Source organism: Meleagris gallopavo, chromosome 3 (assembly GCF_905368555.1).
Source record: "Meleagris gallopavo chromosome 3, MGAL_WU_HG_1.1, whole genome shotgun sequence".
Classification (NCBI taxonomy): Eukaryota; Metazoa; Chordata; class Aves; order Galliformes; family Phasianidae; genus Meleagris; species Meleagris gallopavo.
Window position 1 is genome coordinate 56,822,085 of NC_139406.1, and position 25,574 is coordinate 56,847,658.

The window sequence follows — 25,574 nt, forward strand, 5'->3', positions numbered from 1 at the left end:
TTCATTCTGTGATTCTGTGAGGAACTCACTGTAGGGAAGCTGCTGTAACAGGAGATCAGACTGGGTGATCCCCACAGATCATAGACTTATAGAATCACCAGGGTTGGACAGGACCTCCAACATCATCCAATCCAACCGTCCAAGGTCTGTTCCAACCCCTATCATTCTGTGATTCTGTGATATCTAGGAATAAATGCCATATATTCACTGACTTCTATTACTTATTAAAATGTGTACAGACTGCAGCATTTCTCCAAACTTGGGTCCAGTCAGGGAATCTTACAGCGAGATGAGTAAGGCTTCCTCTGAACGTGATCAAGCAGCTCACTAAGTAGCATTTTTCAGGGAAGGAGTCTTTGCTTCCAAACAAAAGCAACAATTTTAACTTAGTTGTGCTAAGAATGGCAGCAGGCAACTTCAGATGGACTTCTCTTTTTTCTGAATCCCTTGGTCCCTTTCCCTCAGGGTTATACTGGGAAAAGTCAGCTGGAGATCAGTAGGAGGTTGGGAATGTGTCAGAACTATGGAGACCCTTTTAGCTTAAATGGAAATGGATATAATCACTGAGTTAGTCATTTTAACAGAATACTTCTGCCCAGCATTATGTTGTTTGGGGGTACAGCGTCACCTGAGGCCTTTTTAAAAAGGCAAAACTATGAACTACTTGAAATGACTGCAAGCTTCTGATAGCAGACTGTGTATGGCCAGGAGAGCTGAGCCCTGTCTGAGGCACTGTCACAGGCAGTGTCAGATGTTTCACTGACAGTAAAATACCCAAAAGATCACAAGAATTACTGAGAAATTACATTTGCATATGCTACTAAGGTTTATTTAAGGATTTCTAATGTTACACAATGACCTAAAATTATTTAAACACTACTTTGCTCAAAAAGATTGTAATGAGAATATAGCTGATATTTATAAGAAACGTGATTCTACAACTTTCTCTATACACAAAATATGCTCTAAGAAAGAATATTTTACTAAGGATTATGAAATAAGAGAGAAAAGCAATATCTTATCTAATATAACAAATCACCTCTCTGTTGATGCAGCTACATAGGTTGAATCAGTCTAGGGCTGCTACAGGTACAGTGTTTGTTTCTTCTTCGACAGTTTCACCAGGATTGTTTCCCAGGGAGGAAAAGAGCAGGAGGAGCTGCCTTCCAGTCCCAGCTGCAGCTTCAGTAACAGCAGCATTTCCCCGGCGATGTTCTTTGTGTGTTCTTTGTGTGAGCTAGGCAAAAGCCTCAAAGGGGAAAGCATACATTTCTGACGAGCTGCCAATATCTCAGAGATGCTTCTCAAGCATGACACTGTGTTTCAAAACACAAACTGATAATTTTTTATTAAAAGCCCGGAACAGCATCCCATTGTGTCTTCTGGACATTAATAGAAAGGTTTTGGCTTGCAGTTTTATGGTTGTATGACATCATCTATCACATCTCTTTTCCGCACAAATATGTAATGAAATATTTTCACAGAAAAGAATGAGTTACTGATTTCTAAGGCCGATAAGAAGATCTAACAAATCACTGTGAGCCTTAGAAAGCATAAGCTTTATAAATTCCTTCTTGAGCCAAGCTGATTAGCCAGGAGAAACGGAGCCAAAGAGAGCTCTTGGCTCAGAGTGCAGCCATGGAGGATAGGGCTCTGCAGGGTGGCTGTGCAGAGTGGGTGGAATACGGCTTAGAAAATAAAGCATTGTTTCCTGTACATTATTCTTCATTCTTATCGTGTCCAATGTGTTCTTTGGTTACAAGTATTTAATTCTGACACACCAGATTTTTAATGAGCATCAGTCCACCAAATCTCAATGTCCCTAACAGAACACTACTTTAAATGGGAGCCTCATTTTACAGGTTTTCATTTGTTTGCATCTCACCATGCAAGTCCCATTCATGCTCTCCACACAAGTAATGAGTTTATATATCAAACATATGCAGGCCCACAATAAATTCACAAGTAACACATCATGCTATTTCATATTGTTACTTAAACAAAGTCATAGACTGAGAACTAAATTACAACACTCATCCAAATTAAAGGAATCCCAATATTCACATACTTATTTTCAGCTGAGGAAATAGGATCATTATTTGCAGGCAGCAATTTAGACTTTGTTCCTGTCTCACTAGTCAGAAGAAAAGGACATTTATCTTAACAATGGGGAGTTTTTCAAAATACAAATCAATGAACCTAGTTTTCCAAAGATCCAAATTTCAGATAGCTTTCTGTTTCTCTCAGAAATATTCATAGGGGAAATATCCACAGGGTGTTTTAAAGGATGTATTGAATGGATATGTGATTTGAGAAAAGCGAGATTTCAGAAAGTAGGGCTTTAGTGGGAGTGTGTCCTTCAATAGAAACCTGCAGCTGAAAGGAAGCACTTGAGCATGGGATTAGATAAGTACAAATATGGTGACAAACCCAGGCAGTAGGTAATTAATTAAGGGGGTCTTTAGTTACTCAGTGTGGAATTCTATATCTGTGCTTTGTACATTCCTTCTTTGGGGCTGGAAATTTATTTTCTGTCATGTAAACTCTGTTAGCATTTTCCAAAAGCTTGCGTAAGAATTGATTTTTATCTATTAAGTACCAGCACATACTCTGGCATAACTAATTCCATATCTTCTTCTCCTTAAATGTTTTTTCCCCTGTGATTCTGTGTTCCGTTCTGGCTTCATTTACATGGAGAGATGGCTGAAGGAGATGGATGTGACTTCCATCCAGTTGCAAGAAGAGATTTTCTCAAGCGTCAGCCCATAACTGTACCAATCCTTCCACCTGAACTTTTTTTCTTCTAGGATTCACAGATTTCACACTAACAAACAGGTTATCTCATTGAAGTTACAGTTTCTGAAAGCAATATAGTTCATGACAGGTGTCTTGGTTGCTTAATATAAGATAAAGCACTCTGGGGCTACTGAGAACAATTCTGTATGGTTTGTTTATTCTAAGTGATGGTACAGAATCACAGAATCATAGAATGGTTTGGGTTGGAAGAGACCTTTAAGATCATCTAGTTCCAACCCCTGCTATGGGCAAGGACATCTCCCTCTTGCTCAAAGTCCCAGCCAGCTTGGTCTTGAGTGCTTCCAGGGAGGGGGCATTCACTAAATCTTGTTTAGGTCTTCTAAGATTCCTAAAATGTGAGTGACGTTCAACTTTTTTTATGGCTTTTCTTAATGCATGAACAATAGTGTATTTTTCCTGTGCTTTGAAATTATGCTCAGAAACTGAGAATTCAAAGAGTAAGAAATGAAGTCAAACATCTATGCCTGGTTTTACTGACTATTTTTGAGAGCTCAGATAAGTATGTAAGCAGCGTGCTGTCACAAAATGAGAGAGAGGGTTGTGACTGAGAATCAGTGATTAAAAGACAATTATTTAGAATTATATTGTATGCTGAGTGATGTCAAGGATTACACAAGAAGCAATTTTTCTGTCAAAGAATGAACGAGCTTAAAAATTGATTTTACCGAAAAAACCAGTTTGATGGCACTTGAGGTTTTGACAATACTATGGTTTCAATTTTTCTTCTTCCGACCTATGACCTTGTCCCAGCTGTTGTAGACCCCCAGGTAAGATTGCAGGAGCAGTATGATTTTTCTGGGAATTAAACTGATGAGACAAACACCAAGTTAGCCTCACTTTAAAAAAAAAAAAAACTAAAGTGAAATAAAAATGCACTGTACTAATATAAATTCATAACACATGAACACATGCACATTATTTCTCATGCTTGGCAATAATGCATTTGGTACTCCCATATTAGAAATGGGGAAAATAAATACAAAACAAGCAGTTTTGTGGAAAGCCCAGCATTGGTGGAGGTAGTTACTGTAAGCAGACAGTTGTAGTCCAGGCAGTGTTCCCAGGGTACCATCCCATGGAAATTTTTGATTTCTATATTGAACTGTAGCTTAAGAAGTATATTTGAGATAGAAGGTGTCAGCGGAATACCAGTCCATAAAATTGATAAAAACTATCAAAACTGTTTCTTCGTAACTGATTACCTATAGCTGGTTTGACTGCAGGGATGATAAGTAAAGGAAGATTTTAACTAAACCACCTTGCTGATTTTGGAGGCATATGGGAAAGGAAAGAAGGAAATGATAGACTAGAGGAAACATGTTCTTACGTTTTGAAACCAGAAAGGTGTAAAGTTGGAGGCATGAACAGATACATCTTTTCCTTTCGAATTGCATCTATGATCCTGCTGGCTACATACTCTGGCTCGTAAATAGGAAGTAAAATCGGGTGTCTAGTGAAACAAGAAATAAAGTATTATGGAATATCATACATACATACAATACAAATACATTTTACTTTTGAGATGTATTCTAACACAGAAATCATTTAATGCAAGAATTTCTCTCCTCCCCCTTAAATAGCCCTGGAAAGCAGTGTGCAATCCTGCTTGTTCCTTCTATGATCATAACAAACAGAAAAAAGTTTGGTGATGTTGCAAATTTTAATGACAGATGACTTTTGTGCAAGCCCAGCTCAGACCCTACTGAAGTTAATGCCCACGTTGACTGTGGCATTGAAAAATTCCAGCTCATCTGTGGTTTATGATGTTCTATGCATAAGATTTCAGCCCTCTGCATACCTCTTTCTTATTTTAGATTTTGGGTTGGCAGCTAAATAAACAGGATTGGGCCTGTTTCCAGCCAGGAGCTCTGCATAATACATGCCTCTACTGGATGATGAGTGGCGGGTGCAGGAACAGAGTGCTGAAAAACCAAGACTGTTTGCTCTTCACTGCTGCAATGGCTGAATCAGTGCCTGCAGCCTCTCCTGTCACTAGAACAATACAGCAGCGTAGGTACTTATACCACAGCTGTTCTCAGAGATGTACAATATCTGCTAATACTGGACAACTGTTACTGACAGGTGACAAATATCCTAGCAGCCATAATAGTAATGACAGTACCAAAATTACATGGGGCAAAGAACATCAGCAGTGCCCATTCTGCTGAAAAGTGAATTTGCCTAAAATACTGCCACATATCCCTAACCATTCCCGGATTTCAAGGTCACTGCACAGTCTCTGATGCATGTCAGCTATTAATTGTAGGCAAACTTTGGATTTCTTAGCAAAGAGATACAGTTGTGTGTGTGCCAAATACTAAATAAAAAACAAGTCAACCTTATAAGAGCTAGACTGTATATGGCATTTCTAGTGAGTAGTGATGACTTTTTACTTATGAAACAATATATAATGTTTTACTTACTCGGTTTCAATACCTCTAATTAATTCAGTATTCACAAAAAAGGGGCAAACAATTGTGGTTTTAATGCCGTGTTTTCCTGCCTCATCCAGTTCTGAATCAATGGCTTCCATCATTCCAATGATTGCAAATTTACTAGCAGAATAATCTGAAACAGAGAAACAAAGAAACATACAAAATATCTCAAAAATACCATAGTATTATATACTGAATTTTAATGTTTTGTAATACTACTTACAACCTTGTACTAATTTGTTATGAATTAGAAGGTTTGGATTAGTGTTTTAGGGATGCTACACATGTTGATGATGCTAACTCTTAATCTCAATGTCCTGACCATTACCGGTGTAGATGTGTCTAAGGATAAGATTAATAATTTCCTGAAGACTTTTCCAGCGAACTGTAGAGGGATATAAGATGGCCTTACTTAATATTTTATATGCACTCCCAGACACTCATATGCAAACCAGGCATTGTTTTAGTTCAGAATGGTCTTCACTCTTTGATATCACATATTACATGTCAGTAAAAATTATTTCTAGTGGTACAACATAAATACCCTACTTACAAATACTGCTTCAACACATTATTTTTCCTTTTGATATTGCCTTGCAACTACAATACTATTTTGTTTACATGGGAAGACCGAATCCTATCTAATTTTTACTGCTTGATGAACACATTGAATCTCCTTTGAGACAATAAAAACTTGACCATGCAAGGTCCTGTGCAACGTGACCTACACTTGGCCTGATTTCATCAGGGTGTTTGGAACAAATGATCACCAAAGATTTCCTCCAACCTAAACTATTCAACAATTTTTTTTCCAGCTGTAAACTTTGTTTTAATATAATATAAAGTAATATATACATGTAGTTTCCTAAGGCTTTTTCATTTATATAGGAAAACAGATCAAATCCACTTCAGCTAGAAGTTCAAAAGCTGGTGTCAGAGGCTGTTTGTTCTTCTTCAGAACTTGCCTGAAGGTGGAAACAAACAATCTAAACATGCATAGCTACTGTATAGAACATTATAACACTTGGACAGGCAAGTCATAGGCCTACGTCATAGGCCTTACAGTTAAATGATAAAAACTAGACTTGTCCCATTATCAACATAGAATCTAATCCAATGATAATAGGTGGCAAATATATACCAAAACAACACCATCAACTAAGAGAAGAAACAAAATATACTTATTGATGTGAAATTCACATTCTCACAGAGCAACTTCAGAGTTACAGTCAGAAAGGCTTGAGAGAATCTGAGCAGCACACACATGCTGATGAAATAGTCAAGATATAGCAGCCAGCTCTCCTGAAGGAAACAGCTGAGAATATGGAGCTGTTACATTACTTAAAACACAGTTAATTTGAAAGGATTTTATTGAAAATTCTGCCAAGTGTCTTCTGAACCTGAAAAACATTTTCCAGCTAAGTGTACAGTTCCAGGTATAACCCACATATTTTCAGGACTCTAAACATCCATCAGCAGAAAAACTAGTAACAGAAATTGTTACTATTTACCTCCTGCTGCACGTGTACAAGCTTCTTCTGCAGAGATAAGACAGGCTGCAGTTAGCTACTAAAATCAGCAGTGACTCCCCGTGCTATATGGGCAACACACCACCATCTTCCTTTTCGATATACCACTACCTGCTGATATACCTTTCTATCTCCATGCTCTTCCTAAGTGCTAATACGTCAGTACAAACAGCTTAAGCCAAGCATTTCTGAGATCTTTAGGAGAAGGTATTGTCACGAAGACATAATTTTTAATAGCATTTGTTGACACTAACCTGTCAATCTGTAGGTTCCCAAGAGTCCTGCTGCACTAGACATGGTGACCAGGTGTCCATGATTGCAGGCAACCATGGCAGGAAGAAAAGCCTTGCAAGTCTGAGAGACATATAAAAAATACCATAACAGATAGATGTGTCAAAACTATTGCATTCCAAATTAGATTTTACAATTTGATTTACTTTCTGGAACATAATTCTGCAAGGAACCAAAGTGATCTGCAGTCTCTGTAAGAATTCATAAAGGACAGGCAACATTTCTTTGAACGACAGGTCCCCAGCTGAAGATCTGTCAGCATTAAAACTGTATTATTAAAAACGATGAAGTTTTTGTTTTCTCTTCGCGCGGGATCCTCACAGTTCGAGTAGTCTGACTATTAGTAAAGATCTGTACACAAGAGGGAGCTAGAAGCCAACACATCAATGGGCACTTCAGTTGGCTACAGGCCCTACTCGTAAACTACTTCCTGACAACTCTGGGCCTCAAACTGCCGTGATGGTTAGTACTAATTATCTAAGGAGGACTCCAGTGTTTTACGAGGCAGAAGAGATGAAAAAAGATGGGAGCAGTTACAGATTTTTTTCAATAGCTGAGTTGTACTGCAGTGTGTACTCCACTCCAGATATGTGCCTGGTACGCGCTTTTCTGGTGAGGGGGCCCTCAGTCACTGTCCTCCTGCTCTGTGTCTCTTCAGATCTGCCAAGAAGAACATCTCTCCCAGCACCCTTGTGTCTGGTATGTGGAAAAATAAGGCACTGTGGGCTGGAAAATGATTAGAGGATTTTGCCCGCAATGATTTTCCACTGAGGAATGCCATTTAGTGAGGCATTTTGCAGCACTGTGTTCTTCCTTGATGCAGGCTGCACACTCAGCCATGTGAAGTACAACTGCAAGAGGGGCAAGGGTTGCACTCCCTCACAGAGAAAAGTAAGGGACAACTGAGACCCCAGATAGCATCAAATTCCCCCAGAGGAAAGAAAACAAAGCAAAGCAAACACATACTATTTAGATCAGTTTTCTACATACATCAAGAAGACACTGACTAGGAATGAAAGCACAACCTGAAGTCTGACATCAACACAAACAGCATGGTTATGTCTCCCTAATGCTAGACAATGCTGTCTTATGTCTGCAAGCATCAAGAGTAGAAAAGTTAGCAGCCAAAGCATCAGCAGTAGTTTCAGCCACAGCTGATACAGAAAGAACATGTTTCACAGTACAGGTGCACAAAGACTTTGTGTTTAGCACATTGAACAGGTAGGTTTTTGTGAACATTACTGAGAGACAGTGAGACAAACTGTCAATGTGATGTGTGTCCAACTACAGGATGATTAAAAAAATGAATTCTCCCCAGTCAAGATCCTTCCCACCCGTTTCCAAATTGGGTGTTCCAATTTGCCTGAAATATTTGACTGTGCATTTCAGGCCCCTCGGAAAGAAAAATCTACATTACCCAGACTTGAGACAGGAAGTTGACTTTCAAGGTTTTTTCAAAATCATCATCTGGAGTGTCAAGAAACTTTGTGGTGTGCAGTATGCCAGCATCATTGATTAGAATAGTAACATCCCCAACTTCTCTTCTAACCTGAATTAAAAAGAAAAAGAAAGAAAGAAAAAAAAAAAGATGAACAAAAATATTAGAAAGTATACTTGCCTTCTGTGCTTCATTTATGACAGAAGTCTAGCGACAGTTACAATTGCTTATACCCGTACTGGAAACATAGATACATGGGAACTGTTTTAGTGTGCGAGATCAAAGTCTTTGTAGGCTCTCAGCCCTTGGCTCATGGGAGAAAGCAGTAACAAAGGACGAAGATACTAAGGTGCACTCCACAGCTTTTTGCATTCTGCAGCTTAGTACCCTTCTGAGCCAAATATGGTGTCTGTATCTTTCTATTTAAGATATCCTGATGATCATTTCCTCCTCCTCCCACCCCCCCAATTTGTCTGATTGCTTTCTGAACTCCAAAATATTTCTGATTTTCAAAGGAGCCTGCAGGAACAAAACTCAAGCTGATTATTCTTCACTATGTATTTATTCAGGTGTCTATTCTTATTTATTTACTTTTTAAAATTATCATTATCATTTCTATCAGTTTTTTTTTTGTATGACAGGTTTGTAGATTCTTGGTGTCCTCTCACTTAAAATTGGCATATTTGCTAATTTTGCTCTTGGGTTTGAAACCTGTCATAAGCAATACATCACCTATGCATTTGTAGCTCATGAAATGTATATCAGATTTCCCTCAGAGTTCCCGGGTCGACACTCCTGACTCTAAAAATCTGCTAATATTTTCTTTATCAGTTTTTTCCTAAGTTCTCTTCCTTCAGAACACTGATTTGCTTGCTAGAAATAAAGCTTCCATTATAGGAACATACCTAAGCTATTCTGCAGTGAATATCTCAAACAAAACCAAATAAATTAACTTTTCTGCTATTGGTTTATCTCCTGTGTCCAAGCTGAAGACTTTTCATATTACTAATAAAAAGTTACATGTATTTCCAGTAGTAGAGGATGCTCCTGGCTGAATAGATCTTAAAGAAAATAAAATTCTTGCCCCTATATGACTGCTCAATTCCCAAAAATACCTGAAAAAATGTTTGTAGAATTAACAATAATTCAACACCTTCACACCAATTCAGGAATCCGAAAAAGCTCTTTGAGTTTCTACTTGTAGGTCAGTCTGTGCATGTCAGAGTTCTCATCACTAGTATGGACACAACAAGTTCTGCAGAGTGAGCCCTGGTTAATGTGTCTGGAGGCTGAGAATCGTCTGAGTGCACAAAACAGTTTGAGTCTCTGTTAAACTGAGAACAAAAATCACTTACTTCAAAATATGCACCATCAATGGAAAATTCCAGCAGAGATACTACTTACATGATCTTAAATTGATCATTCTGATGCATGTCTTTCCAGGAAGCAATCAGCATTTATGGGAACAGGGAATTAAAGCCAATTTAAAATGTTATTTTTTAAAAGATATTTGATCTTAGTGAATTCTTAAATGTTTTTTGTTTGTTTGTTTGTTTGTTTTTCTTTTTTCTTTTTTCTTGCAAGAAGAGCATTCTGGAAGAATGGCAGATTGATTTGTAGTATCATTTTGAATAAGGATCAAGTATCACATTTGAAGTGCTGATCACAAGTTGCTTGACTGATCCTGCAACTTGCTGGGAGATGATAACATATTAAGATCTTGATATTAAGAATGTTGAAATAATTGGAATTCTTTTTATGGACTGCAGTTGTAGGAGTAATAATAAGAGACATACATGGTGAGGATAACCTGACCTGTAATACTCAATTGGCAAAGATCTTTTTCCTTGAAAACTGGGGTCAGCACGGGCCAGAATGTGTTCATCTCTGCAGATGTGTTATTATGATAGATACATTCTTAATCACACTGTGCAAGTAGCGTTATGAAACCACTTGTGGTTCTACCACCAACTGTTCCAACAGAAACTATTTTTTCATGTAAAGCTGGTTGGATGTGCTCCCAAGTGCTGGTAGCAAGTACAACTAAAAGAATACCTTGAGCATGAGAACTGCAGTTCCAGATGCATACAGGGCAGGGGAAGGGAGTGACCATGAAGGAATGACATAAACAAAGCATTAGGGACTGACCACAGCTCACATTCCCTCTTCCCCTGTGCTGCTCAGGGGAGGAGACAGAACAGGTTGAATGGGGTAAGGTGTTTGCAGTTTACTACAAAGGGACTTCCCTCCTTACAATGTTCTATTGCTTTTTTGTTGTTGTTTCTTGATATCTTACAGAAATTTAGAAGACTAGCAGATTCATTCATAGGGTTAATCTCTGCCATATACCACACTTCTAATATAAAAGAAGTTGCCACCTCACAAGGAATACTGGAGATGTGTAAGTCTCAGCAGAACAGATTAAACCCAATTACTTTACAACAAAAATAGTTTAAGTTCCATCTAGAAGTTACTTGTCAATAAGAGAACAGTCATCATTGTACATGATTACCTCCCTTTACTGAATGCATAGTTTCTAAGATTCCAGGTAGAAAGTAGAAAATCACAAGCAAGAAGGAAAATCAGAAACCAGAAGCTGTAACTTACCTTGTCTGCCTGTTCATAGACTTCTGCCCTATTGCTGCAATCACAGTAGTAGGCAAACACTTGCTTAGCTCCTTTTTCTTTGGCTAATCTGGTTGTTTCTCTGTTACCTTCTTCATCAATGTCCCAAAGAACCAAGGTTGCTTCCAAAGGAGCAAAATGTAGGGCAATTTGCCTTCCAATCCCATTTGCAGCTCCAGTAATAAGCACTATTTCCCCAGCAAAAGACTTCTTGCATGGAGGAAATATGCATTGGATGAAACTTTTGAAGAGTATGTACACGGATAATGCCAGGAACTTCAGCGTCTTCAGGATGCATCCGAACATGATTTTTCAGGCACAAAGATTGCTCTTTTGTTTTAAAAATCTAGAAATACAACATCACATTGGCACTTAAAAGCACTGAGATATCGCCTAGGAAAAGAGATTGAGTTTTGAAGAGCTATTTCATTTACATTGTTCTTTGGCATAAATAGAAAATATATCTAAAGACTTGTTTTGTGAAAGCTGGCAGCTTCTTACCTGTAGGATTAAGACAAGTATCATCTGCTAGATCCTACACTCCAGATGCTTCATTCCAGAGCCCTCAATATTATTTCAGATTTTTAGGCATGCATCTTACGTATGTATGCTATGGCAACAGCTATAGAGTAGTTTGTTTTCATAGTGAGTTGATTTAACTGAAGAAAAAAAGGACTGAAAACACTGGGATGATATCAGCCTTAGGAAGTATAATTTTGCTCTTTAGCATAAAATGAGATTTGTTGTTTCAGAAATCAGGTAATAAGAATGTATCCATGCAGCATATATTTTCCAAATGACATAGCATATTTTGATTTGTGAGCAAATGACCAATATGCTGGAAAGCATGACCCTACAGGTTAGAACTTGGTATTTTTTCTCATATTTTGACCAGACCTTTTCCTGTACAGCAGTCAGTAGCTTACACATCCTTTTCATGGTAAGCTTTAAGTTACTGAAACATATTGGTTGCATGCTGTCAAACAGGCAAAAAAGGTCAAAGTTCCATGCTGAATTTTGTATTTGCACAAGTATTCCTCAAAACAATGAAAAGAAAAATAGTTGCCAGACTTAACAGCGCAGTAACTGAGAAAAACAAAAACCTTTGTGTCCCTAGAGAGTCACTTCTAGGAATCATCCAGGATCAGGAAGGGCAGATGGCTCGGGCCTTTCTCCAGCTGGTCAGGGCCACACCATGCCACCTCTCACAAACCGTGGGCTGCCGAATGACAGACACTCAATGTGCCAGCACTGCCGGGGCTCAACTTATTAACAAGACAGCTGTCTCAGATGGCATGCTGTATTTTCAATTGAACAACAAAGCTCATCCCTAGACCCTTCACCAGCCTCCCACTTGCCCTCAGCCACCCCAGAGTGGCCCTGTCTGCTGGGGTGTACCCCCATGTACCTCACACCCCTCTGCTTGCCAGGCCCTGTCCCCATGCCCAATGCTTACCACTGCTGCCCAGCTGCCTTGTCTGCACCCTCTGTCTGGTGTGCCCTGAGACCCAAGGCTCAGCTAAGCCCTGCCCACCTTCTGGGCTTGTTGGGAAGGGATGGATGAGCCTAGGACAGGCTGGCCTGGTGCTAGCGGTGGAATGAATATCTCTCATCCTGTCCTAATGATACACAAGCATGCTGTCACACAGCCTTCCTGGCCCAAAATGCAATGGATGGCCCTGAGTCATGGCATCTTGCTCAGGGCTTGAGGACAGTCCTGGTAAAGAGCTTGGAGATTCCTCTCCACTTGCTGCCTTTCCCCCCTCTGCTGTGGACTGGCAGTAGGCATGAAATGAAATGCTACTTCTTTTGTAACAAAATGACTGATCTCCAGCTTGTCCATTCTCTGGAATGGGAGTAAAAAGGGAGACACTAATCGTAAATGTCTCCATGTAAAACAGTAAAACTGACTGTCATTGCTTCACACTTTCAAGATGAGAGTTGTGGTTCCTCAGTTTTTCACACAGATGTTAGCTAGCTTTAAGCCCACAATCCTGCACTTCTGTCATGTCGCTATTTTTTTTTTTTACAAGAAGTGAAAGACTGAATAAAAATTGGCATTTCTACTGAGCTTTCACACTCGTGCTTTTTTCTGTTATCATCTCAGTTTGTCATGATCACCGTGACATTTTCCACATGCTGGTTATATAAAAAAGCAAATAAAGAGGGCAGTACTTTTTGCACTTTGCATTTTGAGTAAGTGATACTACAGGTCTTGCCCACAGGGAAGTTGTTCAAATGGATTTGAAGAGAGTCACAGCGTGCTCTCATTCAGATACTTCTGTTGCAAATGCAATTCAAATCTTAGATGACAGCTTCTGAGTAGTCACTGGACTACTACTGACTATTCTTCATTTCTGCCACTAAGAGGGTAACAGAAATATATGTAATTTGAAGTCACAGTGATCAGTATGGTGGAGAATTCTACACTTTCAGTGCTAACACCATTTATATAGGAGTTTTGTACTTAAATGCACAATTAGTTGGTGTATATTCTGTTTAGATCACACAAAAAGGTGAAACTGAAGAACAGTCTTTAGGGCTGAAGGCAGAATCTGAAAGATTCAGTGCAGTGTAGTTTCCAGCAAGAAGTAATGAATGCAACGTAAGTGGGTAAGCTAACTTGGAGCACGTTCTGCTGTAACCAGCAATTACATAAAGAAATGCAACCGGTTATGGGACAGGAAGGTGAAATGATTCAGAGCTGAATTCCTGGTTATGAAACAAAACAGTGGAGACACTTGTTTACTGGGACAAGGTTTTGAAGCAAACTGCATCATTAAGGAATTGTGTTGCAACCAGAACTTTGCAAGCCTAAAGGTAACTGCAGTATGCCTTTTAGAGAGCATATGCTTACACAAGTATGCAAACACACAGCTTTCCTGCTCTTATGCTGACCTGACCATCCAGCTGTCATTCCATATGTAGTTAAGACTAGAATGATCACAAAATCACAGAATTGCAGGGGTTGGAAGGGACCTCAAGAGATCACCGAGTCCAAACCCCTACTAAAACTGGTACCCGACAGTAGGTCACACAGGTAGGTATCTAGAAGGGTCTTGGATATATCCATAGAAGAAGACTCCACAGCCTCTCTGGGCAGCCTGTTCCAGTGCTGTCTGTTCCACTCTGTCATCTGATGATTAATAACTTAATACCTAAATTAGAGGCTTCAGTGTAGTAAGGGAAGGTTATACAAGTGACAAAGAAGTTTGAGGATACCCTGCATTCTTAGAATAGGTTGCATTCCACTCACCACCAGGTAGACTTGGTCGCTTTTTTAGAAACTGATTAAACATCTGGAAACCATGAACACATAAAGCTTTTTGTCACCATTTGTCCCAGTTTGTCAAAACGTTGAACTTTGTTGTCAAATAGAAACTTATTCTTCTGGCTGCTGTATGCATGGCAATTTCTCCACAGTTCCAGACTTCCCTTTTGGTGCAGTGAACTTCAAATGGCTTGTACCAAAAGCTCCAGTTCATAAATAGTTATAAAAATGCAATAATTAAAATTTCTACAATATTTGACTGCATTAAAAAACAAAACAAAAGAAAACAAATAATGCTACAGCCAGTGAAGCCAAGCATACAGTTCTATGAGAGGTACTTTTCTTATTGACTTTCCTGTAATTAAACTTCAGAAGGCTAGCATTAGTTTTTTAATCTTTGTGTTACTGAGAAGGTGAAGATGTTTATTTACAAACAGGTGAGGTGAATGGTAGCAAGATGTATCTTGACCTCTGAGCTGCAATATATATTCAAAATATTAATAATGAATAATGATTATTATATTCTGCAGCTTTTAATGCCTTGTTATTAATTATGTATCAGCATATTAATAAAGCATTCATATATTGTAAGTATTTAAAACTTAAAAATGTACTGCCAAAAATAAATCCAAAACAAAAAGGAAAAGATAGAATGAAATTACTTTAATAAAGAGGGTGATAAATACTTATTTTACTGGACAGCTGGATGACTTGTACTTGTCTTTTTAGAACTTAAGATAAGCATTCACATGCTGCAAAGTGCTGCTTCAAACGCATGCTTTGATAAATATAGACAAACAAAATGAAAACTCATTTTTGCAAACTCTAATAGTGCCTTGGATCTCTGCTGAATTTGTGGAAAAATATTATTTCAGTCAGTCAAAATTATTTTTCTGTCAGTATCAACAACTAATGTGCAGATTAGTCATAAAGTAATATGTGTTCATATATTTGGAGATTAAAAAAACCCCAACCAAACAAATATGCCTAAGGTGAACTATTAGTAAGGGCTGGTAAGAATCACAGAATCACAGAGTGGCCTGGGTTGAAGAGGACCACGATGATCATCTAGTTTCAGCCCCCTGCTATGTGCAGGGTCGCCAACCACCAGACCAGGCTGCCCAGAGCCACATCCAGCCTGGCCTTGAACGCCTCCAGGGATGGGACATCCACAACCTCCTAGGGCACCTTGTTCCAGTGTGTCACTACCCTCTGTGTGAAAAACTTCCTCCTAATATCTAACCTAAACCTCCCCCGTCTTAGTTTAAAACCCTAGATCTATTCTGTAAACCTCCTCTGTTTCGGTTTAAAACCATTCCCCCTTGTCCTATCACTATACACCCTCGTAAACAGCTGTTCCCTCTCCTGTTTATATGCTTCCTTCAAATATTGAAAGGCCACAATGAGGTCTCTCTGGAACCTTCTCTTCTCCAGGCTGAACAAGCCCAGTTCCTTCAACCTTTCCTCATAGGAGAGGTGCTCCAGCCCTCTGATCATCTTAGTTGTCCTCCTCTGGACCTGTTTGAAGAGCTCCACGTCCTTCTTGTACTTCAGATGGGGCCTCACAAGAGCTGAGTAGAGGGTGACAATCACCTCCCTGCTGGCCACCCCTTTTTTAATGCAGCTCAGAACAGAGCTGGCCTTCCAGGAAAAGGAAAAGGAGCTTTCAGCAGGCTACTAGTGTTCAATGATATTTGTGGAATGAAGTTAAAATGAAAAAGTCCAGGTTTGTGAGGACTTGAACAAGAAGTATATAACATCAATCTGTGACTGATTTAAGCTGGCTGTATCTATGTGCTGTGAATGGTCATGATGCAGTGAACAGACATTTTATGTAGCGCTGGTGAAACTCCTTATGTCTATGGGATTACTGGGCAATTCAGAAGGAGCAACTGGCAGTATTCTTCATCTAGTCCAAGAACCCCATTCAGGGAATTCTGCTCTCTTCTGCTATGGAAAAACTCAGTATGGTAAATATCTGTGAGCAAAACATCTCCTGTATCCTGGATCTGCTGATCCAAAATTTAAGTATGCATGGGTACCCATAAAGGTTCTTTACTTTGGCAAGTTTCCACTACTCCTGTTCAAATGGAAGCTGACAGCTTTTTTTCTGACTGACGGGAAAATAATGAGTTAATTGCTTCCTGAGAATGACTTTGTCACATTAACTGTGTCATTAGCTGTCACAGCATGCTGTATTAACAAGAAGTACAATACAACGCCATTGTTCTTCTGAATATTTTTTAGATGGGGAAATGTGGTGCAGCAGAAATTTCAGCCCTGTTTTACACACTTCTCAGCTAGTTATTTGCAGAAATGAAAATGGAAATCTGGAGAAACGTGCAAGGCCCACTGGAAAATCTACTTATACTGCAGATCATGACAGAAAAATGTTGTCTATATTTTAAGAAATGCTTATGTGACTTATCTGACTCAATTGCTTTTATGAGAGAGATTCACCTGTCATTTAGACTTCTGTTGGCATTGTCTTTTCACGAAAGAGGAAAAAAACATTACCCAAATAATTGTTTTAGAATGTTTGCAGAGACATTAAATCTAAGATTTAGGACGCAGATCCTCATAGGAGTGTAGGAACAGCTTTCATAGTATACTGTAATTAGAGATTGCAATCACAAAGATCCTTGGTCAGAGGTCTGCATGTAGACCCCACTGCAAGCTTGGGTGCACATCAATGCATACATTGTAATGTACTCAGAAAATAAACTGTTGCACAGTCTTATAGAAACACTCATTGAGGGTCTGGAGGAGACTGTGGCAGGACAAAAGGAATGGCAGAAAGGCAAGAGGCAAAGATCACATATGCTCATACACATATAGGAGCCTCTCCTATGAAGAAAGGGTGAGGGAACTGGGCTTGTTTAGCTTGGAGAAGGGAAGGCTCCAGAGAGACCTCATTGTGGCCTTCCAATATTTGAAAAGAGCATATAAACAGGAGGGGAACGGCTGTTTATGAGGGTGGATAGTGATAGGAAAGGGGGAATGGATTTAAACTAAGATGGGAGATTTATGGGACAGATTTAGGGTTTTAAACTAAGACGGGGGAGGTTTAGAGTTAGATATTAGGAGGAAGTTTTTCACACAGAGAGTGGTGATTCACTGGAACGGGTTGCCCAAGGAGTTGTGGATGCCCCATCCCTGGAAGCATTCAAGGCCAGGCTGGATGTGGCTCTGGGCAGCCTGGTCTGGTGGTTGGCGACTCTGCACATAGCAGGGGTGTTGAAACTAGATGATCATTGTGGTCCTTTTCAACCCAGGCCATTCTATGATTCATACACATAAAGACATTGATATCTATGAGAATGTTTAGCACTGACAATCTTCATACAAGGGGATGCCAGACTTCTCCCTGGGGAAGCAGTATAGTGCAGTGCTTTTAACAAAACATTTAGCACAGTGATGTGCTTTTGCGATGACCTGTTAACTCTGAGAGATTTCATTGTGTGGTTTCAGCAGGGCTTACAGTAAATGCTCAATTTAGGTAAAGTCACAATCTAATTAAACAAATTCACTCTGTATCCCTGCTGGGCTGTTTAAGATTTGTCTGTCAAATATCTCTAAGCAATTTTGTTTTCTATAGCAACAGTTAATTGGATATGTAACTGTCAGTGTGCTTTAAATGAGGCTGATGGGATTAGTAATTGAATGCTTGGATTAATGACTTACAGCTGGCTTTGCTATGCTGTTTGTTGTTTACAGCAGGGTTCAGGATATCTCCCCAGCCTGAGCAGGCAGGGGGAGTAGTGGACTATTACTGCAATGTACGTGTGATACAATCTTCCTTTCTTCAGGCTGAACAGCCTCGGGTTAGCCTTTCCTCATACAGGAGGTGCTCCAGGCTTTTTATCATCTTTGTGACCCTTCACTGGACTCCTTCTAGGAGATCCCTGTTTTTTTTTTTTTTAATAATATTTAATAGTTTAATAATAACTGTTTCAGTGTGTCGAATTACAACATATTTGTGTTCTTACAAATATTCTATCTGGGGAAGCATTATCTGAAATAGTGAACATTTATGTTATAATTTCTTGTATTTATGAAATGCTTATAAACGATTATAAAGTATTATAATTATACCTACAAATAATTACGAAGTAACTTTTGTAATAACACTTTAATAGTTTTTTATATTTATTGTATATTGCACTACATATTAAATATAGTTTAACAGTAAAAATATAGGAAATTCAAAGTTGTGCTCTGCATGTTTCATCTAATAGAATCTGCCAGGCTCATCTGAGAACGCACAAAGTAAGATGTGGGAATAGCACAGTGACCTTTCCTCATTATCTCAAGATTTCAGCTTATGCTTTAAGGCAGAGCTCCAGCTGCATGCAGTGTTGCATTCAGAAACCATTCTACGCATTAGCTTATCTCTCACTCATGATCTACCCCCCTATGTGAATTTCATTTGGTTCAGGAAATCCTTTTTTGCATCCTTGCTTTAGTTAGTTCCTATTAAAAAGCCCAGCTCATCCTTGCCCCACCTCAACTAGACTATTTTTTTTCTTTCAATTTCTTTTTCTTCCTAATGCAGAAGCATTAAGCCCTTTGGCAGGACTGGATCCTTCCACATATTGTTGTTCATATTCAGTTTTTGTTATACTTAGTATTCAGACCAGTGATATCACATGTGGCTTAACTCTGGATACTGACTGCCATGTAAAGGTGCCAAGAACAATGATAAAAGCCAGGGAGAGGAAACGTAGAATCTGGTTTTTGGTCACAGGGTGACATTTCTTCCTTGAGAATATTCTCGTAATCAATGTTCTTTCCAGATACCAGGCTTTCCTCTTTTCTACTTTCATTTCAGTAGAGCTATACAGCTGTCTCAATAATCATCTGGAGAATTGACAATCCCGGGGATGTTCTATAAGAGGAAAATTATGGGATCTATACAGAACATGGACCAAGAGTGAGATGTTCTCACTCTTATATCCAGTTAGAGGTACTTAATGTAAAGTTCTTTCTTACTATGTAAAATAAGAGAAAAGGTTTAGATGAAAATACTTCATTCTGCAAGATCCATGCTAGATCACTTCAATTTTGGGAGTTTCATTCCTCCTTAAATCATAAAATTGTTAACTGTGAGGGATGGGTGACAACAGCTGGTAAACCTTTTGCCACTGCCAAATCTATGCAGCAGTGCTCATTTCAGCTACAAACTGCGCATAAACCTCTCTTAAACTAAATTGGAAGTGAGCTTTAGGGAGAAGTGAATAAATGTTGGAATATAAGAGAGAAACTGCATTGTGATTTTAGTTCCTTATGGAGTGTGATTTTCAAGCACACCTGCTGATGCATGCCCTCCGTGACCTGGCTGGCATTGTGGCACAGCCTGAAGTCCTTCTGGATGAAACTCTACAAGCTGATGTGTTCCAGGAGCCCATTCCACATTCTTCACCTGTGAGTGGGCAGGATTTTGGCTGCTTCAGAGAATTCTCTGAAGGCCAAGCCAAAAATTATCACAACTATTAGGCTTATAAGTGTGTATTTGGACACTTCACTACAGACTAGTGTTTAAAAGTACTGAGTACCTAGAAAACCCTGTTGTCTTGAATTTAAAATCAGACCCTTAAGCTGCTTTCTATGTCAGTAGGAATTACTGTGCAAATCTAAGTTACAGATACCAAGCCCAGAGCCAGAGGTGGTTTTAGACATCTAGCTCCCACAAATTATTTCAGTAGTAGTCAAATATTTAAACAGCTTTGAGAATTTTGTCTATATAAATGTTAAGTGTAAGACCTATGGTTTTAAATGTCTTGCCTGAAATTATTGTCAGTATGCGTGGATAAGGAGATTTTTATCACATTAATGTGTGGGAGGTAACGAGCAGCCGTAGGTGAGGGAAAAGTGCTGACACCTGCTCTAGGAAGCTAAGGGAATAGTCAGGCAGAAATATACAAGGAAGCATAAATGGGGGTGGGAGCTGCCCTTCAGTGTAAATGCTGAAAGACTGGTGATGGGTTTCCTGTTTATTCTCATATATACTTACACTGTCTTCATTTGAAATAGACAAGACTGACCAGCAATTTCCCATATTTCAGTAATGTAAAAGTGCTTTATACCAGCTGAGGAATCAAACAGAAAGCTGCTCTGTAGGAAACCATTTGTCAGGTGCTCCGTAAATAGAATTTTGATTTTTTTTTTATGAAGTTTTTGGTCATGTTTATTGTGCACCAATTCACCTACTGTTCTTGAGTCAGTGTCTGTAACTTAAAGGCCAAACATACAGTCTTACGTGGGATGAATGCAACAGCTGTCACTAAACAACTGTGGCACTGTGTTGCAAACTAGAGAAATGTTTTTAGAGCTTTAAGTAAAAGATGTTTATGAACTGTTTTCACATGAAATGGTTAAGGACAATGAATTCAGCTAATTGGTTAAAATGAGAGCAGATAGAGCAAATACAATAATATCCTCTTTAGAGCATATATTTATTATTCTGGTATTCTAAGTCGATGAGAAAACTAAAAACAAAAATTTATTTCAGGTGTTGTGTGTGCAGTACAAATTCTGTAATTACAGAACGTGTTGGCATTACTACGCTCACCGTTAAGAAAAAAATGATATGTTTGATTAAATAACAGAAAAAAAAGCATTTCAGAATTGATGCAGTTAGGATGAAGAATTTATTGTATATACAGTAAAGCAATTCTACTGTAGATGTACCTCCTGTTTAAAGAAAATGAATACAGTAATCAAAATCATTTTAGCGTGGAAACTACAGCACAGACTGAAACTTGACTAAACCAGAAATTAGTTATTTGACTTGAAAGAACACAGGACCTGGAACAACAGATCACAGGTTGCATCATTAACCAGGACAGTAAAAAAACTGTACAGTACAAGCAACACATTACAATAAGTTATGACCAATAAGGCAGTCTCTCTCATTTAGGACAAAAGGGATAACGGGAAAGGTATTAAAATCTCATAAATCCACCGTATCTCTTTTCCATCTCTGGGACCTCTTTGGAATAAGTTTCCCCATCTTCTTCTGAAGGGAGAATGGAATCAGCGAAGCGCTTGAGAAAGCCGCCGTACCGTTTCTGGTAATCCAGCCACCACTCTGGCCTCCCCACTCTTCTCATGAAACCACCGTATCTCTTTTGCAGCTCTTTGGCTTCATCTTCCAGTTCTGGACTGCGCTTTATGCTTCTCATGAAGCCGCCGTATCTTTTGCTGACGTCTCCATCATTTTCATTTATTCCTCGGTAATGCGCCGCTTCAGGGTTATCCCCTGCTCCTAAAAGCTCCTTCAGCAGATCAGAGGAATTAGCCAGGGCATCGTCATCTGAGTCCTTCTTCATGAACCCTCCGTACCTCTTAGCCAGTATCTCTTCTCCATTAGCTTCATCCTCTGACTCTGGGTGGTAGAGCTCATCCATTTTCTTCATGAAACCCCCGTATCTCTTCATGAAGCCCCCATATTTCTTGGTAAGCAGATGGTTCTCATCCAGCTCTTTTTTGTCTCCTGGAGCAGCGTTTCCATCCTCAGAGAGGTCCAGTTTTGTCAGCTGCAGCATCTCCTTGCAGGTCTCCCAGGCCTTGGCAGAAGGCAGTTTTCCTTCACATTCTAGTGTACATGCCTGTAAAACGGATGTGGTTTACTAAGGGTGATTCGATAGTAACAAACATCTTGTCTTAGCTCCTCTTCTTTTTAAAAGACCACAAGGGAGCTTCTCTTTATGAGCGCCTTGGAAGGACTACTCTTTTTGTCAGCACCTGAAGTTTTTCATATGCTTTTGTGAAGGACCTGGCAATACCCACTCTAAGGGAGGGGATACAAGCTGGGCTGTTGCTCCTGCATGCCAAGGCCATCTCTAGGATTCTGTTTCAAAGACAGCCCTTGCCTCTCCATTACCAGGGTGAATTTTTATGAGCTACTGTGTTTAATAGTGGGAATTTATAAACCAGTTGAGGTTCACTGCATAATAAATGTGCATCATTAAAAGTAACAGTTATGTTACAAAAGAAGCAGGGGAGTGGAACTAGATGACCTTTTCCAACTCAAATGATTCCGTGAAGCTTTGAGGTTGTGGATGCCCCCTCCCTGGAAGCACTCAAGGCCAGGCTGGATGGGGCTTTGAGCAACTTGGTCTAGAGGGAGGTCTCTGCCTACAGCAGGGGGTTGGAACAAGATGATCTTAAAGGTCCCTTCCAACCCAAACCATTCTATGATTCTATGATACTTGGAATAAATCAAATGGCATCACTGTTGCAAAGATGCCAGCTGTATCATACTGTTCTGCACCTTCAACGCAGTGCATGGCTCTAAAGGCTGTATTTTTGTATAATACAATTTGTTTTAATTTATGGAGCAGACCTTTCAAACGCGTGCCAATTCCAAATGAAGAACTACAGACTTTCTTAGGCAGAATCAAACATCTGGTTTTGCTGGCTTGACTTAGAAAGCAGTGATAATCAGAAAGAGGAAAAACATCCTGAGCTGTGTTTGACTGTAAAGAAAATTTTTCAGGATAGGAGTTACAAAAGTTTTCAGCACTTGCACACATATCAGGTAACCAGTTAATAGTAACATACATATTAGCTCCCATCTCTGTTGTGTTGGGGAGTTTACTTGTGAAACCAAACTCTTCAGCTGCAAAAAGAAGAAATCATCAAGTTTTTCAGTAATGAAAACAGTTATTTTGTCTGGATGATGTTCTCTAAGGATCTCAAACTGTTTGAAAAGTGTGAAACTAAATCTCAGCACAGTTTTCTCTTAACATCTCTCTGACCATCTCTCACTACCTCTGATCTTACCTGTCTGCTGAGCTCACTTTTATCCTGAGAAATTGGCACACAATTTTTGATACGATCACAAGAAAATGAAATGGACTTCTGTACTTTGCAACACAATGATTTATTTTATCACACACTCCATGCTTATTTCTATTACGCTATACTTGTGCAATAAACCGAATGTGATCTCAGCTTCAGCCTGCCTTTGAAATTGATCTAAGTCAAAGCAAGAATAAATCTGTTCTTCCCTTCTCAATAAGTTTAAATAGCCTATTGCCAAATGAACGTACGCCATCTCAAGTATGTGAATGACCAGGCTATATCTTACAGATACAACATGATAAAATCAGTTCTGATGTTACCAGGCACCAGTATCAAGAAACATTTGTCTCCAGAAACTGTACCCGGATAAGAAATACATGTTATGGCACGTTGCTTCTTTTCCCATTTAAACTAATAAGTGTTGCTAACGGGTGGAAATGTAATTCTTGAATAACTGCTGAAAGTATGCAAAGGAGAATGTCTACATTATACAGACACCCACAACAAACACACAGCCCTCCTCCAAAAGGGCAAGCTGCCACTTCTTTCTGGTTAGCATTAAAGCCAAAGCTTCATTGAAATCTGGAATATTTGAATGTATGCAGAGCAATATATACAATGTAAACAGAACTTCAGAACCATCCTAAGAATGCCATAAACCTACTGTGGTTACCAGCGAGTCCTTCCTTTCAGAGCAAGCACTTCAAGCAGATGCGCTCAGTGCTCTGAACTCTGCACACAGAACAGCCCCAGTCCTTCCTTTTTACTCCCGAACAACCTATGAGACCTTAAGAGGAAAACTTTCCTGAGCACTGAGAGGTGCTGAGAGTGCGGCAATCTGTGGCCGGGGGCTGCGGTATCACCGGCACCGGACCCCGGTCCGTCTGTGCTTACATTGCAAGTTGTGCTGTCTCTCTGACTGCATTATCGAATAATTTCAACGTCATTAAAAAATGAAATAACAATAATAAAAACATCTTGGAGCTTTGTAACGTGATTTACCTCGGGAGGAGCTGAAATGCCAGAGGGATGGTTACGGGCACGCTGCTAATTCCACCACCAGCGCAATAGGAGACAGCGATGCTCCGGGCGGACTCGGAGTTCGCCGCGAGATCCCGTTCCCTTCAGCCCCAACTCGGCTCTTCCCCCGCTGCCCGAGGCTGCCCGGCGAGGGGACCCCGCGCTGTTTCCTTCCAACCCAACTCCGCTGTCCCCCTCGCCCCGTCCCTCTCCGTTCCCTACCCCATTCCCTGCCCCCGTCCCGTCCCGTCCCGTCCCGCCCGGCCGCTTACCAGCGGGTGGATGTCGGCGCGGGGCCCCAGGCGGTAGGCGCAGGCCGCGCAGTCCCGCCCGCAGTCCGCCCGCGCCCGCGGCAACAGGCAGGTGCTGAGCGCCAGCAGCGAGCAGCCGAGCCGTAGCAGCAACGCCATGAGGCTGCAAGAAGGAGAGGTCAGACGGCGGCCGCGGCACCCCGGCCACCCCCACCCCTCCCGGGGCTGGAAAAAGCTCGGCCGACGCTGTTTCAACCGCGTTCCGCGTGCAACTCTCGCAAGAATAAGAACACGGCGACCAACGGCTGCCGTCCAAGGAAGCGCCCGTCCCAAACCCCTCACCGCATCCCCCGCAAAGCCCGAGCCTCGGCTCCCGCCTGAGCCCGGCGCTGCACCCCCGGCAGAGCCGCCCCGTCGGCGCGGGGCACTCACACAGCGCTCCCCTCGGGACTCGCGGCGGTCGCTGGGCAGCGCCTCGCTGCTGGAGCCTCGGCGTCGAGCCGCGGGTGTTTGTAGCGGGGCTGAGCGGCCAGCGCCTCCGGAGCAACTCCAGAGGGGGGAGGGACGGACAGCCCGCGGCTGATACCGGCCGAACCGAGCCGCGCCGAGCCGAGCGGAGCGGGTGCGATGTGTGAGGAGCGGGCACTTTATAATTAGGGAACGCGGGGAGAGCGCGATCTCCCCCAATCGCCGCCGGGCTCCCGCTGACGCAGCACCTACGACATCCCTCCCCGACCCCCCCAGCATCGCTGCTCCCCTCTACGGGTGGCTCCGGCGGGGTGGGCGAGTGCCCCGGCCGTCGGGACAGCGGGCTCTGGTGGAAGCGTGCAGCATCGGCGTGAGTCGGGCAGCGTAGCCGTGCGGAGCAGTTTAAAGAGCTTTTTTTTTTTCTCCTGGTGTTTCTATGTGTGACCATTTTCCTTCCCAGCCCTCTTTCTGCCAAAGCAAACAAGTGCTGCTCTGCAGCTCTCTGCCTCGAGGTAGACCCTCACAGTGGGAAATGTTCTTCTCTGCATTTGCTGTCCTTTGAGTTCATCATTTCTGAGCCTGAGTGAAGGGACTTCACACGGTCTGCTGAATGAAATTCCA

At 40.8% G+C, this 25,574-nt stretch overlaps 2 protein-coding genes across 2 annotated transcripts; both read right to left on the minus strand.

The window, feature by feature from the left end:
- Positions 1-812: 812 nt before the first annotated feature.
- LOC100550995 (epidermal retinol dehydrogenase 2-like) lies at positions 813-11,441 on the minus strand. Its single transcript, XM_003205059.5, has 6 exons — positions 11,118-11,441; positions 8,490-8,621; positions 7,036-7,135; positions 5,241-5,385; positions 4,145-4,267; positions 813-3,624 (listed from the first exon to the last, which is right to left on the minus strand). The coding sequence occupies exons 1-6, from the start codon at positions 11,439-11,441 to the stop codon at positions 3,531-3,533; spliced, it is 918 nt and encodes a 305-aa protein (XP_003205107.2). The 3' UTR covers positions 813-3,530.
- Positions 11,442-21,037: 9,596 nt separating this feature from the next.
- PENK (proenkephalin) lies at positions 21,038-25,121 on the minus strand. Its single transcript, XM_085221148.1, has 3 exons — positions 24,918-25,121; positions 24,507-24,648; positions 21,038-22,016 (listed from the first exon to the last, which is right to left on the minus strand). The coding sequence occupies exons 2-3, from the start codon at positions 24,642-24,644 to the stop codon at positions 21,351-21,353; spliced, it is 804 nt and encodes a 267-aa protein (XP_085077274.1). The 5' UTR covers positions 24,645-24,648; positions 24,918-25,121; the 3' UTR covers positions 21,038-21,350.
- Between the last annotated feature and the right edge of the window lie 453 nt (positions 25,122-25,574).